Source organism: Aspergillus homomorphus (genome assembly GCF_003184865.1).
Source record: "Aspergillus homomorphus CBS 101889 unplaced genomic scaffold BO97scaffold_4, whole genome shotgun sequence".
NCBI classification, from domain to species: domain Eukaryota; kingdom Fungi; phylum Ascomycota; class Eurotiomycetes; order Eurotiales; family Aspergillaceae; genus Aspergillus; species Aspergillus homomorphus.
Genome location: NW_020291890.1, coordinates 929,461 through 944,360, shown reverse-complemented (window position 1 = coordinate 944,360; position 14,900 = coordinate 929,461). Strand labels below are relative to the sequence as shown.

Here is a 14,900-nt window from a genome sequence, read left to right as displayed (position 1 = left end):
ACTCAAAGAGCGTGACCGCCGCGGCCGATAAGATCATCGGAATGACCTTGGGAAGGCGGTCAGCAGGGCGGCATGCACTGGATCATAGCATCCCAGCCAATCATCACCCCGATTCATTCTCCACATTACTTACCACCTTACTTACTATTTATATATACTGTACAGACGGTGGTGCATCCATCCTAAAAAGACAGGTCATTACAGACACAGAGAAAGCGCTGTATCGAGCCTTGAGGGAATTAAGGCAGGGGTAGTGGAGATTACCAAGGATAACCGCATCATCAGTAGTCTCACTTTCAACGGAAGGAGACTAAGATCGCAAGAAAGATAAGACGCGGACGGAACAGGATGAATCCGGGGGCAGACGATAACGATTCAATCCATAGTATGATTGATTGACTGGGGAAGTAACTTCCTGACTGGCTGGCACTGGCACTGGCACTGCACTTCCTCCCTTGTTCCCCCATCAGGACTATCTACTGTACTCCGTACAGTAGTATACACCTGGAGTGTATGAGTAAGTGCAGATGTCCATCCATACCAGGGAAACGTTCTACATGAGAAGCTTCGTCAAGTCGCGCTGCTTCCATCAAGATCGAGGAATCCATGATGCCAGCCTAATGTCTGTGCCTTTCCCGATTGACACACAGCTCTGGACGTCTTGCTTTTTAGTCAGGTCCCGATCAAGAACCACCTACACTAAGAATACTATGTATCTTCCTCAGCCACAGTTGCTCGTGTCAGCCATCAACATCATCACCCAGAACGATGATCAGCAACTCACACAGCAGTCATTCATCTTTACCATACCTGGTAATTTGATGGTTTCATCAGGTGACTCAAACCACTCACTCAGTCACTCACTCACAGGCAAATACTGGGTCAGTGTCAGTGACACCCGACGTTTCCTCAACTTTAAACACTTCACCCAACAAGCAAATCCGGCTCGGTCAATGAGAAGAATTAATGGCGCATCAAATGACTCAACCTCCTTCCAACCCTTCTTTCCCCCTCCATTCTCTCTCTCTGTCTCTCTTCCTCTGTCTCCGGGCGCGGCCACTTACCCAAGACAGGTGCCGATGAGTACAACCACACTCACCCACCCACCTCTCCCCTCTCACATCCGATCTTACGACTTGCCGCGAGAGCCTGGAAGATACCCGGATCGCGGGTTGATAAGCCATGGGGGTGGGAGCAAGCCTCGTCCACCCAAAAGTTCACCCGCTGCCTGAAGGTCATGCTGGCTGATCCCCCGCTAAACCCGTCTAGGCATAGCCGCGACGCTCAATCGGTGGCGATCGACACAGCTCAAACCCGCCCGGCGCGCAGCGCGTCCCTGAGCGACGGACTTTCCTGGCTCGCCAGCTAGTTTAGCCTAGCCAGGCGGTTGACAAAGTACGATTCAGGTACGAAAACTACTACTTCCCTCAGACCATGCATGCAGTGCAGCAAATGGGTCTTGCTAGGGTGCTGCCTGATTGTGGGGGTGGTGCCTTCGACACTCATTGAAGTTATTATCTAGGTTCTATGGTGTTGGCATGATTATGAACAAGCGAAGCACGCCATGGCCAGCTCGGACAGTCTTCCACGTCATCACCAGCGGGCTGGCACTCCATTCGGCTATTTGCCTTGACAATCAATCGAGGAAAGAATCGCACAAAAGGCAATCGTAAGGGAAAATGCAAAGGAAAACACAAGTCAAAAGTAGAAACCACAACAAATCCACCCAAAGCTGCTGCGCTTCATCGCGTGGGGTATATAGCAAAGCAGACATCACTAGAGCCCTTCACCAAAACATGCTGTATTCGTTACTATATTCGACTGTCAACCGCATCAAATGCCAAGCCCTCTCACTAACAGCCACAGCACAACCGGCACAACGACATTGTCATTGCACCCGGTCAGAATAGCTTCGGTCGCGCTAGTCCCGCCCGCAGCGAGAATGGCTTTGAACGCCATGAGCAGCCAGGGGTATATGGGATTCGCTCCGTTACTTCCGTCTGTGGACCATTGGCCCAGAGTAAGCCAGGTTCGTGCAACGATCAACCCGCTGGTTACAGCAACTGCAAAGGCCACGCTGCCCTCCAACGACTTCCCCCCGCCCCAGAACCATTTTCGCCGGCCGAACCGGCGACCGATAAGGGAAGCCGCCGCGTCTCCCATGCCGACGCAGATGATACCGCTCACCATGCTGACGTCGCGGGATGATACATCCCACCCCACCCATGGAGAGTTCCCTGTCCGAGGCACGTCGGCTAGAGAGAGCCACAAGGGAATAGAGCATCCGATGAGAAGGAAGATATGAGAGACAATGACTGGACCGCGATGGTCGCGACCATCCACGTAGGGCGCGAGGAAATACGTCAGTGGCCGGGAAATCGGCGGCAGCTGAGAGGCTCGGAACAAGTCGAGAAGCAGGAAAATAGCCAAGGCGAGGCTCAACGCGAGGGCACAGAATAGAGGGTCAATGTAAATGGTCGGGAGGAACATCATAACCATCATCCCATGAAAGACCTTGCGTCGGGTGTCGACCTCTGCGATTGGACTGAGTTGTAACACAACAGCCAGACCGGTCACAAGTACCAGGATGCAGTAGGCGGCAATCAGAAGGCGCGAATTAGCCTCCCCGAATGTATCTTGCCGAAGATGTTCAACCCAGCCGAGGGCACAGGATGTATTCAATAGGTCACCATCCAGACGAGCCGGGAGAGGGATCCAATACTCCAAGCCCCACATAAGCACCCAGAACCTGAAGCCGGATATATTACCAAAGAGGTATCCTAACGCCCACCCAAACGGCTCCCGCTGCTGCACTGCTCGGTCACTGACATAGTGTCGAATGGGGCCCATGATAATGGCCAGTACAGCAAGGTAGACATACAGGGCATACAGCCACTTCCGGACCTGAGCCTGGGGTACAGTGAGTGACAGGAAGGAGGCAAGCCCGGGGGCCATCGAGCGCTTTTTCCGGCCACCCGGCGTAGTTCTGACCTTCTCCGCCCGTTTGACATCGTCGAAGCTAGAAAAGGTATGTCGCCGACGATGCGTAGTACGGGATCGCCGGCGGGCACCCTCCATGGTCACATTTTGCTTAGCGACGCTTAGCCCTGGGGAAAGCGCCTTCTCTCGCGAGTCGAACATCGTCCTGCGCGAGACCAGCACAAAGTGTCCATCGGCCGAGTCACTGTCGGAGAAGTTATCTTCCGAGGAACCTGCTCTGCTCAGCTTTTGGCAGAGCTTGTGGTCGATCACATTAAAAATGTCGCGAGGTGACTGCGAAGCACTAGGGGAGCGTCGGAACTTCCAGGTTGGGATCCGAGCCAGGGCAACTTCCCAACGCAGCACCCCCCGGCAAGCAATGAACGTGCACATGCCACCCAGCCATAGTAACGCCTTGAGGATTTCCGCCTGAGGTGATTTCGCAAATAGGTAGAGATTGATTAGAGCGGTGGTTAAAAGCTGCAACTCTGCGGGAAGGATGCTGGTAGTCAATAGAAAATCTAGGGTGGGTATCAACGCTTGATGGAAAGGGAAAACAAGAGTCAAACCTTCCGCATCGAGGCCGCGAAGGGTGAGTGGTTTGGGGTATGAAGGGCCTGCCGACAGATGCTCTGAAACGACAATAGGAATTAAAGTCACCAGCCAATGGACAACACTATAACCGTGGACCCATTCGCGCAGCGGAACAACCTGGGCAGGGAGCGACGAAAGACTGAGAAGGATATTAGGCAGTATCAAGGCAGGATCGTGAAGCGCCAACGACAGCGAAACGTAAACGGGTATCAATACGGGATAAAGCAACGGAGCGGGATCAAATGCGGAAGGAACGACAAAGGTGAACAATCGGGAGAATCGCAGGCGGCCATCTCGGTGCAGAGGATAGGAGGCGTAGAGAGCGATCACGATGAGAAAGAAGCTGAGAAGTTCTGCAGGTCGTCGCCAGTTTAGTTAGAGAAGATTCACACACACACGCACACACACACACATAGAAAGAGGTCGCACACCTTTCCTCCAGGCCGAGACGGCCGCTCTCGCACTCTCCTGTCCCAGGACGACGACACCTACAGAGAGCAGCAATGCAGTTTCCAGCAACCTCTGTAAGATGGCTACTCGTTTCCGATGGTACACCTGATCTCGTAGCTCGGCGGCCCCAACCTCCGCATCATCGCCCGAGCTCCGTCGCGAGCTCCGCGAAGTGGACCGTGTTATCGACGGCCACGGGCGCAAGGCCGGAAGCCACAGGTCGATCTCGGCTGCAGTCGAGCGCAGTCCCTTTCGCGGTCGCAGCGGTGGCGCCGGCAAGCCTCTCAGGACCCCTGTGCTCTCATCGTCTGCTTCTGTGCCGCTATCACTTGACGTCCGCGGCCAGCGGGGAGTCTTCGCTCGGTCGCCGGGATCCACAGGCAGTGACGAGGGACAATGCGAGCCCGGGCGGATGTACGGATGGGGGGATCGGGAGAATTGTCGGAGATTATTGAGAGCCTCCGGATCAGACGCAGGATCCCTGTTAGGAAGTAATCCGTCTTCCTCCTGGCTCTGTGTCGAGGTCATAGGTGTTGATGATGGTCAGACCGGTCCGGTTCTTAGAGCGCGTACGTCATGTCGATAAACATGGGTCAAGGATGGAAGGAAGGAAGGACTATAGGCCAGAGCGACGTTAGCAGCTGTACTGTGTGTAACTTAGCACTCTCGAAGAGCTATCGTCATACCAACTGAATTGACCCTGAAATGATGGTGTGGGAGAGGTGGGGAGTGGGCGCAGAAGGAGGGAGAGGATGACAGGAAGTTGTTATCGAGCTGATCAGATCGGAGGAACCAACAAGGCGGGAGCGGGTTTTTTTCGCTTATCACATGCCGGCTCAGCACGTCAGGCGTGCATCAGGAGATGGAATTAAAGGAATGAACCCCTGTAACTACGTCAGATAGTATCTCTTTCTTTCTCCTTCTCTCGATCATGAGGCGGCTCTGGATCAGGAACAGCAGTCAGCCCATCGGATTGTCCCGAATGATCGCATCTGATTCATACCCCGTCCGTGTGGCGGAGCGGGTTCTTGCATCCACCGGCTTGCAGCAGAGATCAATCCGAGTCAGACAGAGTTAGGTGAGGTCACTGCCTGTCCGAAGAAACCACTCTGGCATATATGCTAACTATGCGATTCTATGTACAGGCTCTATTTTAGATGTAAATGGTATCATACTCTGTGCCAAATCCATGCAAACCTCTCCTCCACACGTGAAGCAATGCAGGTCCTTATCCTCTCGAGTCTTGGCTACTATGCAGACAGCTGCCTCTGGACAATTACCCCCGCGGCCAACTGCCGGCCCTTCGAACCCCAAACCGATTTGCAGGGAACGATCTGACCCCAGAATGGATCATGGGACAATGACTGTGTCGTATAGATGACTACATGAGGGCTCTTGGATCCTTGCGTGAATTCCTGCAGTATCGGCCGGAGACACGACTCCAAGCCAGGCCCCGCCCATTTCGCATCCACCTCTATGCCGATGTAGCCAAGATTTTGACCAGTGGTCACCACGGTCTGGCGTCCATGGTCTGTCTCCTCGGTGGTTAATGCGACTTTGTCGCATCGGAAACCAAGACCTTGCCATTCAATATCACTCCCTCGGGGCAATTCCTCCACCTGCACAGCGAAGAAGGCAGGAACCGTAGCTCCGTCCGACTCGACCACCTCGAACCGAGGTATCTCAGGTTTAGCGGCACCCTTGACCTGCTCGTGGGCTCGTCCACCGTACTTGAGGTCCCACGCATCTAACGCCGACTCATCGTCGGCGTCCTCTTCCTCTTGCTGATTGCGATGCATCGTCTCCCACAGGTCCCAAGCTATCTTGGCTCTCTGTGCAATGTGATCCGCTCCGGTCAGAAAAGCAACCGCACCCAACCACCAATCCACCTGCATAGCCACACCGATTCTCCATAGATGTTGGAGTGACAACACAGCTCGCGAAGGAAAACCCTTGAACCACGTCTGCTCGAGGCCATAGATCTCCATCGAGGCGGGCTCCAAGGGGATCTGGCCAGCGATGTATACCAAGTGCTCGGGACCCTGGAGAGGGACCGACATGGCCTGCGAATACGGCCCGATGTTGGCGGGAGCCCAGTAAGAACGAGACTGGACATGCAGACCCTGCCGCTGGTCTCTGGGACCCAGATCCACCACCGCCGACACCATGATATTCACGCCTTTTGGCAGGCTTTCACCACAGGCCACCGTAGCTCTCGCCGGGGGGTTCGGCTTCTTGAACATCGACACGTAGATAGAGTTCATCAGGGGGAAGTCGGACATCGAGCGAAGCAGCACCGTAGTGAAGACAATATCAGCCGTCGTTCGAGAATCCTCGCGGCCCGACGAGCGCAGAATCGTCTGGATCTTCTCGGCAATGGCCTTCATCTGTTCGCCAGCGCCAGGACCAGCCTCAGGCGCCGTGACATTAGCAATGACCCAGGTGCTACCATCCGTAGTCTGAACAGCCTCAAGCCCACCAGCCCAGGCGCTCGCGCCCTCATCCTCCAACCTCAGCACCTCATCCCCCGTAGCGCCCAATCCACCCTCATCACCAAGCACAGACTTCAAAACCACCTCAAATCCCTCATCCAACAAGTCAGGCCTCCGCACACTCTCGGGATCAGTACCCAGATCGCCCTCCACGACATCCTTGCTCACACACCTCGCCCCCTTCAACCTCACAAACCCCACGCCACCATCCCCTACACACGCCTCCCAACCGACAACCTGAATCCTAAACTTCCACAACCAAGCAGGCCCATCCAACGCCAGACTCTCATACTCGCCACCTTCCCCCAGAACAGCCCCGCGAATCTCCTCGCGGTGGGCCCCAAACCTCTTCATGCCGCGCACAATCCGACCCCTAACCCTCCCATCAGAAGCAGCCACATCCCCCCACAGGAACCCCTCATCCAGACCCCCGGACGCAACCTTAATAATTCTAGCCTCACACCCGGCGGCAGCCATGTCCTCAAGTAGCCCGGCATCGGTGGGCCTGGGGTCCGGTAGCACAGGATACTGCCACAGCCAGGCGAGGGGGATGAGGCCGAGACGGGCGGCGACGTTCTCGATGCGAGTGCGCTGGTAGGTGGAGAGGATGGCGCCGGCGGACACAGCGTTGGCTTCTGGGTGGGCGCGCATGATGCGCTTCAGGAGCGGGATGAGGGACTCGGTTTCGTCGGGTGGTGTAGCGTCGTCGTCGGCGTTGTCGTTTATGTCGTGGTTGGCACCGTCGGGGTGGGCACTGTTCCTGCTGCGGCGGCGTGGATGATCCGCCATCTGGTCCTCTGCTTGCAGTCGGTAGATGCGCGAGGTGTCGACGGCGTTGCCGTGGATGGGTTGGCGGTACAGGGGAATGCCCAGGGCGGTTTCGTAGAGTGGGATGATGCTGTGGCCAATGGTTTGGTACATGAAGCTGTCGAGGTCTTGTTCCTCTTCTTCGGGGACGGATTGCTGGAGGCATGATGATGATGGTACTGCTGGCTCGGCGGTGGGGTTTGGTTGCTTGTTGCTGGCTGCTACCGGGTGAAGGTTGGCCAGTGCGACCACTTTGTGGCCGTTGCGGATGCAGTGCAGGAGCGAGTATAGCGAGTCTTTGCCGCCGGAGATCAGGGCGATCACGTTCAGGCCGGAGCCTGGCGCGGGGGCGGGTGGTGGCTGGAGGTGCGGTTGAGGAGGCATGGTTGTCGCTGTGGTGGGTGTCTGTCGAAATGGGGGGGTTTCGTGGTTGATGAGGGGTTGAAGGTCTTTTTTTCGGTGGTGGATTTTTTGACTCCCCGCAGACTACGACAATATCCGCTGGGGTTCAGGGGAGAGTGTGGGCGCGCGGCAGAGTGATTGGTTCAAGCATGTATTTGACAAGCTATAAGTTAGTCATGCTCGGTCGTTCAATCTACATGCGGACCGCTCAAGTTCCATAGATCGCGTTGTCAGGCAAAGAATCAGTCGACGAAGAGTGGGTGACGTCGAGATCTGCCGAGGCGGAGTAGTCCTGCTAAAGATAAGGGATAAGCCGGTGCAGACACCCCGAGTTAGCGAAATGAACCAAGAGATTTTACGATTACCCCACAGCAGAAAACTACGTCGGAACTCAATGATTCACAATTCTCAATTATCACAAGCTATGCTGTAGAACGAATGACACGCTCAACACATAAATAGCAGATATGGGGATATTATGCACACACTCTGGATGCGACAAGTGACAGACAGAGAAGGAAAAGAAAGGGGTATGCGCACAGGGGTATGAGGCAACGTTCGGGGAACAAGATTAAAGTATACATGTGACCAGCACAGTACTGCACAGGAGCAGAACAAATCAAGGTAGGTGGAAATAGGGGACACAGAACAGAAGGTTAACGAGAAGTATGTAGAAGAAAAGAAACAGTAAAGGAGAAGATATGGGAGAGGGGAATAGGGTACACGAAAACAGACGACTGGACCAAAGAGGAGAGAATCCGAGCTAGTCTTTCGCAGTGGAGATGAGGATGTTAGACAGAGAGAGTAAAAATAGGAGGGGGAGATGAAAAAGAAAAAAAAAAAAAGGAAATCAACCCAAATCACCAGTGCCTCAGTGTAGAGTCATCATGCACGCGCTCTATTAGTTTTTGGTCCAACCATGGACTCCCAATGTGCGCCCAAGTTCCGTTGCCGCCGGTCTAATGCTTCGCCAAAATGGGTTCAGTGAAGTCGCGTCTTGTGTCAATCGACTTCAAAGCCCTTTCCAAAATAAAATAACAACCCATGCACCTGTACCTTCCTGGTCACTGCCAGAATCAAAACCCGGACGCCAATCCGCAAAGAGACCCAGTTCGACCGACCATTGGAGTGGAGGGTCATTTATAGTATATGATTAAGTGATATAGGGGGGCTCCTGGTCACATATCATCGTGATGGCTTCGAAGCCAGGTCGATCAACTGTTCAAGCATCCGCCTCACGCTTGCGCTTCTTGGGGGCTCGGCGGTCAGCAGACGGCGTCTCGATGATGCTCTCATCGGACGAGTCGCTAGTTATCGACTTGGTAGCAGCAGCGTTGGCAGCATCATAGAGGACCGCACCCATTGTGTTGGGACTGCGTTCCTCGAATGGCGTCTGCGAGGATGTGCTGCTGGTGTCAATGACACCCATCACGACGGATCCGCCAGCATGAGTGCGAGCATGCTGAGCCAGATTGTCACTGCGTGAGAACTTCTTGCCACACTCATTGCACTCGAACGGCTTGTCCTGAGTGTGCAGAGAGCGGTAGTGACGCTTCAAGTGTTCCTGGCGACGGAAACGACGAGAGCAGAGAGTGCACACGAAGGTCTTGGAAGGATCGTCCGTCAACGACTGTTTGCGACCCCGGCGGTTTACGGAGACTGGAGCAGCCGGTGCATCGGAGCAGCTAGACATGCTGGCATCCGAGTTGTGACGAGTCTGAGTAAGTGCCTGGGCGGCCGTCGAATCCGACTCACAAGCGGAAGCCTGTGCCTTCTTGCCAAGAGAATCCGCATCACTCTCAGAGCCAGCTCTCTTGGGCGACTTGCGGGAGCTGTTGCGCTTCTTCGTCCGCATCTCCTCAGCAGCGTCACTAACAGTGGCCGGGAGAGAGAAATCGGAGCCACCCAGGAAGGGAAGACTAGTCTGGGACAGGTCCTGGTCGTCGGACTCGTCGAAGCTCTGCTCACTGAAAAACTCTTCCTCGTCGAGTGAATATGACTCAACGCGCTGCCGCTTCTCTCCCAGGTAGAAGGCGTTGCCGCTAGGGTGGAAGTCGACCAGGCGGTTAACGAATTCGTCTTCCGAGTCCAGATCAGAAAAGCTGTCAAAGGTAGGAAGGCTGCTCAGCGGATCCTCAGACGAGCAGGAGAACACAGGGGACAGGTTCTCGTGAACAGGGAGGGCTACGGCTTCACCACCTAGGACGACCTTGGACTCTTCCTCATCGCATGCAAGGGTGGGCAAAGGAGGCAACTCAGCAACGTTGATTGAGGATTCGACAGTGAGTTGGCGAGGATCGCAGAAGTCAGAGTTGGACTGTTCGAGAGGAAGAGCGGACTGGGACTGGGCAATCAGGGTGGAGGAAACAGGAGATGGCGACGGGGACAGGGATGGGCAAGAGCTAGTGGCAGACAGAAGCTCCGACGTCTGGCAGGCGGTGTATGCAGGGGGGTGGATGAACACTAGAACAAGTTGAGTTAGCCCGCCGAATAACCCTAGACAACTGACCAGCTAACGCCTTTTCACACTATAGCAGCACGTGGTGCAGGCGTATTTCAAGTCTTCGAAGTGGATGCAGGACCAGAACCTACCAGGTGTCATGGGGGGCGAATCCGAGCGAGTCCAGTCGGCATTGGCCAGAATCTCAGCGTGAACATCGCTCTCACAGCCTTCCTTCACACCTTCGACCTTCTCAAATGAAAAGAAACTCTCGTGAATTGGCGTGTGAAGGGATCCAATGCTGGATGGCGGGCTGCTGATGGAGCTTCCCGCGGTAGAGAGCGGCGGGGTGGAGGGAAAGGCGTAATAGTCGTTCCCTACAAACCTCGTATCCAGAGGCATCAGACCTGGCGAGCCCTGCTGCACGACGATGGTGGGCTTGAGGTGGGATGGCTGAGGAGAAGCGATGGGCGTCATGTTCATGGCACCCCGGAAGGCATTCGTGGTAGCCATCTGATGCATGTTCATAACGGACTGAGCGGTATAGAGAGGCTGCTCCGGCACACAGTGCTGGGGTTGTTGTTGTTGAGCGTGGGAGAATGGCGGCATTTGACCATAGAACTGTTGCATGTCTGAAGGGTGGCTGGTGAAATGCTGTCTGGGCTGCGAGTCGGTAGCTGGGTAGTATGCAAATGACGGTTGCCCTTGCACCGATGTCGGTGCCATTGTGTATGTTGCGTCCATTGTGACTGGAGCTAATCGTAGTCTTCGAGTCAGCCTCTTGATTCCTGGCGCACACGTTGACGAGGAAACTCACAGATTGTGGAGTTGTTGTGGTTGCACAAGCGAGTAGAGTTTGATCTACTCGGTTAGATGTGATTAGGATAAGTATAATATTGGGCCAGTATGCCCGGACAGTTTGACTGCGCTAGAGCTTCCAGTCTAGTAGACGTGATAACTGAGCAACGAGAAGCCGTCTAGATCAAGGACGACAAGGTTGAAAGAATGTTGATAGTCTCTTACACTTGAAGGAGTGAGTGAAGGAGACTGCGCTGTATGTATGGAGTTGATGATGCGAAGAACGATGGTTCGTTGTGGTGGTGGTAGTGGAATTATATCTGATGCTTTGTATCGCAAATCTATGAAGGAAGGACAGGCACCTCTATTCGATACGATCCAAACCAGAGAATGAATTTGGTTCAGAACGCGCTCGATAAGGGAAACCGAAAGACTGAAGATGCAAATGAAGGAGAGAGCGAGAGGGAGGGGAATTAAGACTAAAGAGATAAAAAAGAGAGGAAGGAGAGAGAAAGACCAGATGAGGATCGAGACGAGTCTAAAAAGGGCAAAAAAGGGAAATAAAATAAAGAATTGAATAAAGAAGACTAATTAGAAGGACGAGGACAGTCGCGGGGAAAATGAGAGACAGGGCCGATATGGAAAGAGGAAAAGACGGCCAGAAGGAAGGACAGTGGATAAAAGAGCGACTGATCTACTTGTGCTACGAGGTAGTAGCGCCGTACGTAGTGAGCAGTAGGACTGGAGCCGTACTTTTTAGTCTGGCGAGCCCTTTTGGGGTGAGATGGGCTGCATGGAACTTTACTTTGGGGTGTGGTGCCAGTAGGAGAGCAATCAGTCTATAATAGTCGTAATTGTAATATAAGAACTAATAAATCATCTAATAAATCTGCCGGGACAGGTACTGTGTCATATGTTAGGTGAATCAGTTCACTGATTTTATTTTCCCCTTCTTCTACCATGTCTCTGTCTATCTGTGTTTTGTGGTGTTTTTTTTTTTCTTTCCCTCTATTTTATGAACTTCCCATATTAAACTTTCTAGTTGACAATTTGAATAATTTTCGCGGAACAATGGAAAGCGGAGAGAGAAGAGGGCCAAGGAGAAGAGAGGATTAGGATTTGGGGGGATTGGGGGGGGGAAAGAGTAAGTGGGAGGATCCTATTTTCTCCAACCGGTGATTGTCATTATTTCTTACCATCTTATGCACCATCAATGCTGAGTAGACTTTCTAGTCTGGGGCGGCAAAGAAAGCAGATTGGCGCCGGTGCACATCTCAGTTCCAATTCAGTTAGAATTTTGGGATGAGCGGAGACCAGAATTGAACCAACGGGAGGTGGGCCACCTTGCGGACTACTAAGTAGTTAGTACTGCTATTCTTCATCATGAGTCGCCTTTAATTCATGCCGGAAGAGAGAAGTGCCTGCCGGGGACTGAGTACAGTCTGTCACGATATCAGTAGTAAGCATCAAGCAATTAAAAAAATCTATCATTATTATTATTATTAAGTAGGTACCTAAAATACTCTGCCATTATTCCTCATTTTGGGAGAGGATTGAGTGGAACCTTTTTGGTTACTGTTGGATCGGAGCTTAGTCGAGAGACAGTCAGATGGCGAGGGCGAAACCCAGCTCCGACTAACCAGCAATCGTCCCCACCACCTCGGCCGGGGAACCCAAAGAGGCGTAAGTGCGTGGAGCACATGAGCACGAGTGGGAACACTGGCGGCCCTCAAAGCCCCATTTCAATGGTGCATGGAAACTCGGCCCTCCGTCCATCATCCATCCATTCTTACCAGACCACACGTCCGACGGTCACGGATTGGTAAATGCGGAGATGCTGTTGTTCCAATCGCAGCAGAGAATTGACGCGGGAGGAGGCTGTTGGTGGAAAACTGCTGGGGACGGCTGTGATTTCATGAGTTATCATCATGTTGATAATATAGATGATATAGGAGAGTGGTTTTAGAGTGTCATAACCGTAGGGCGAAATGACAGCTGTGGGGGCTGGAAGGCGATGGTTTCTAGTCGGTAACTCGGTGGTAGTAGTAGGTAGTAGTAGTAGAAGTAGTAGTAAAAGTAGTAGTAGTAGTAGTAATAATAGTAGTAGTAGTAGTAGTAGTAGTAGTAGTACTGACTACAGCCAACTATGGAGAGATGTGGCTTTCCCACTTCCTCGCCGTCTCTGTCTTGTCACCCTGTGGCCATTTCATTATTCACGTTTTAGATAGACACCCCCAAACCATCTCCATATGAAGTACAGACTGCCACTGTCGGGGAGGAGGAAGAAAGCGGGTTCCATCGTCAGGTCTACTTGGGACTTACCCAAGTAGGAGGGAGCTCTACATAGCCTGGAGTGACTGTCTTTCCAGCATCCAGTCCCGTCTTCCTGATACTTAGCCTCCCACCAAATACTCCCCTCGAACTCCTGTATCCTTCATTTCCGAGTCGTAATCTATTCCGTAACGTTTCCGACCTGAAAAGCCCTTTCACCATGGCTGAGAAGTTGCCACACAGTCCGTCCGAGAGTCTCAGTCAGGCATTATTGCTCCCAAAATAGCACCCAAAGCATTGAATGGCCCCCCTTATCCTCTACCCTCCCACGCACGCGCACACACACACACTACCCTCTGTCTTCGCCTCTCTGCCAGTCATGAATGATGGTTTCTACTCGAGGGGAGGGGGGGGGGGGGGGGCGCGCTCAGCTGAGACCAACATCACCCTGCGCGCTTACTGCTGAGACCGACCGTCCATCAATGGCAGCGTCCGTCGTGAAGCTGAGGGTGATATGTTATACATAGTACATGGATCGGATGTTCCGTTACCAATGAGACCTGCATCAACAACATCGGGTGGCCTATCTGGGCTTATCAGCGGCCTGTTTGTCCCACCGGCCTGGGTGCGCGAAAACCAATCGGGCCAGTCCACCCTCTCTGGAGCAAACTGCAAGTGGGGAAGGAGGAATGGTACCTAAGGGAGAGGGAGAGCCTGAATGGTGTTGTCTCTTGGGCGGGGAGAGAAAACCAAAAGTGAGTTTCCAATAGGCTGGCTGGTGGAATGAGCCACTGCCAGACTGCCAGACTGCCGGACCAAGCAGAACAGACACAGACACAGACACAGACACACAGACAAGAGAAGGACCAGCTTTGAACTGAAGTGCCATCGTGACATGAGTCGGGCCACCGAAGGAAATTGGCTGCAAGTCTGAGGGCAAGCGCACTCGGAAGCTGCATTCAAAGCCAATAGACTCAACCTGTGAAAGGGAGGGATTGACTCGCCGGCTAAGCTAGTCGGCCCCACTGCGCATCCCGTCCGCCATTTGGGGATTTCATTTAAAGTACCCCGAAAAAAGACAAAGGTCAAGAAAAAAATTGACGAAGAAAAAGAAAATAGACGAAGAAAAAGGTTGTCCCATGTTCCCTCACTCTGGGACGCCTCACGCTTACAGTAAGATCAGCAGGTGAGCTTTGAAGTTGGTTGGATGGTTGATGTGATGGATGTTTATGAGAACAAGCCGGTCATCGCCAAACACCTCCAGGCTCTCTCCCCCGTGACTGCAGATTTGGGGGCGTCGTGGTCAGTGCAGCTGTTGTCCGCAGCCCCTCCCCGTCACTCTACCACACCCCCAAACTCACGCTGGGTCGCTCTGGACTTTCCCTTCGGTCTGAGCCTCCCTTGCAAGGACGATGATTGATGGTCATGATTCATGAGGGTTTTGGAGGTTGAGGAGGATAAGGATGGCAATGACGACGATGGGAATTATGATACGAACTGCCCAGCCTAACGGCATGCAGATGATTCCAGACTCAATGCGACCACTCGAGTAGTATGGTCCCATTTCGATAAGCGGGCATGAACGAAAAAAACGTCCGCAAACCTTTAGCAGCCCATTCTAGCGGCATTGAGACTAGCAATTTCGAGAAGCTACACTACTGTACTGT

General features: G+C 53.3%; 5 protein-coding genes across 5 annotated transcripts; 3 read left to right on the top strand and 2 right to left on the bottom strand.

Moving 5' to 3' along the window:
* The first annotated feature begins 282 nt into the window (after positions 1–282).
* BO97DRAFT_179952 (uncharacterized protein) lies at positions 283–1,577 on the top strand. The gene is made up of 3 exons (XM_025690378.1): positions 283–1,215; positions 1,270–1,406; positions 1,523–1,577. The coding sequence occupies exons 1-2, from the start codon at positions 528–530 to the stop codon at positions 1,338–1,340; spliced, it is 759 nt and encodes a 252-aa protein (XP_025555208.1). The 5' UTR covers positions 283–527; the 3' UTR covers positions 1,341–1,406; positions 1,523–1,577.
* Positions 1,578–1,833: 256 nt separating this feature from the next.
* Positions 1,834–7,706, bottom strand: BO97DRAFT_431780 (uncharacterized protein; the record flags this gene model as incomplete). The annotated part of the gene is made up of 8 exons (XM_025697504.1): positions 1,834–3,926; positions 4,005–4,536; positions 5,304–6,020; positions 6,051–6,146; positions 6,177–6,410; positions 6,450–6,839; positions 6,879–6,888; positions 6,925–7,706. 8 exons carry the CDS (start codon positions 7,704–7,706, stop codon positions 1,834–1,836), a joined length of 4,854 nt encoding a protein of 1,617 aa, XP_025555207.1.
* A 1,207-nt stretch (positions 7,707–8,913) lies between these two features.
* Positions 8,914–11,276, bottom strand: sebA (putative C2H2 transcription factor (Seb1)). Its single transcript, XM_025690376.1, has 3 exons — positions 10,982–11,276; positions 10,317–10,919; positions 8,914–10,187 (listed from the first exon to the last, which is right to left on the bottom strand). Exons 2-3 carry the CDS (start codon positions 10,906–10,908, stop codon positions 8,947–8,949), a joined length of 1,833 nt encoding a protein of 610 aa, XP_025555206.1. The 5' UTR covers positions 10,909–10,919; positions 10,982–11,276; the 3' UTR covers positions 8,914–8,946.
* A 630-nt stretch (positions 11,277–11,906) lies between these two features.
* BO97DRAFT_403218 (uncharacterized protein) lies at positions 11,907–12,086 on the top strand. The gene has a single exon (XM_025694686.1). The coding sequence runs from the start codon at positions 11,923–11,925 to the stop codon at positions 12,076–12,078; it is 156 nt and encodes a 51-aa protein (XP_025555205.1). The 5' UTR covers positions 11,907–11,922; the 3' UTR covers positions 12,079–12,086.
* Positions 12,087–12,807: 721 nt separating this feature from the next.
* Positions 12,808–13,229, top strand: BO97DRAFT_179816 (uncharacterized protein). Its single transcript, XM_025690375.1, has one exon. The coding sequence runs from the start codon at positions 12,951–12,953 to the stop codon at positions 13,188–13,190; it is 240 nt and encodes a 79-aa protein (XP_025555204.1). The 5' UTR covers positions 12,808–12,950; the 3' UTR covers positions 13,191–13,229.
* The last annotated feature ends 1,671 nt before the right edge of the window (positions 13,230–14,900 follow it).

What these genes read in the sequence shown, in the direction of transcription:
- BO97DRAFT_179952 (XM_025690378.1), top strand. Translation starts at nt 528, where the DNA reads ATGTCCATCCATACCAGGGAAACGTTCTACATGAGAAGCTTCGTCAAG. An exon ending in CAAGCCTCGTCCACCCAAAA is followed by an intron (nt 1,216 to 1,269) that starts GTTCACCCGCTG and finishes AAACCCGTCTAG; the next exon opens with GCATAGCCGCGACGCTCAAT.
- BO97DRAFT_403218 (XM_025694686.1), top strand. Translation starts at nt 11,923, where the DNA reads ATGTCTCTGTCTATCTGTGTTTTGTGGTGTTTTTTTTTTTCTTTCCCT.
- BO97DRAFT_179816 (XM_025690375.1), top strand. Translation starts at nt 12,951, where the DNA reads ATGACAGCTGTGGGGGCTGGAAGGCGATGGTTTCTAGTCGGTAACTCG.
- sebA (XM_025690376.1), bottom strand. Translation starts at nt 10,908, where the DNA reads ATGGACGCAACATACACAATGGCACCGACATCGGTGCAAGGGCAACCG. An exon ending in TTCGCCCCCCATGACACCTG is followed by an intron (nt 10,188 to 10,316) that starts GTAGGTTCTGGT and finishes AACTTGTTCTAG; the next exon opens with TGTTCATCCACCCCCCTGCA.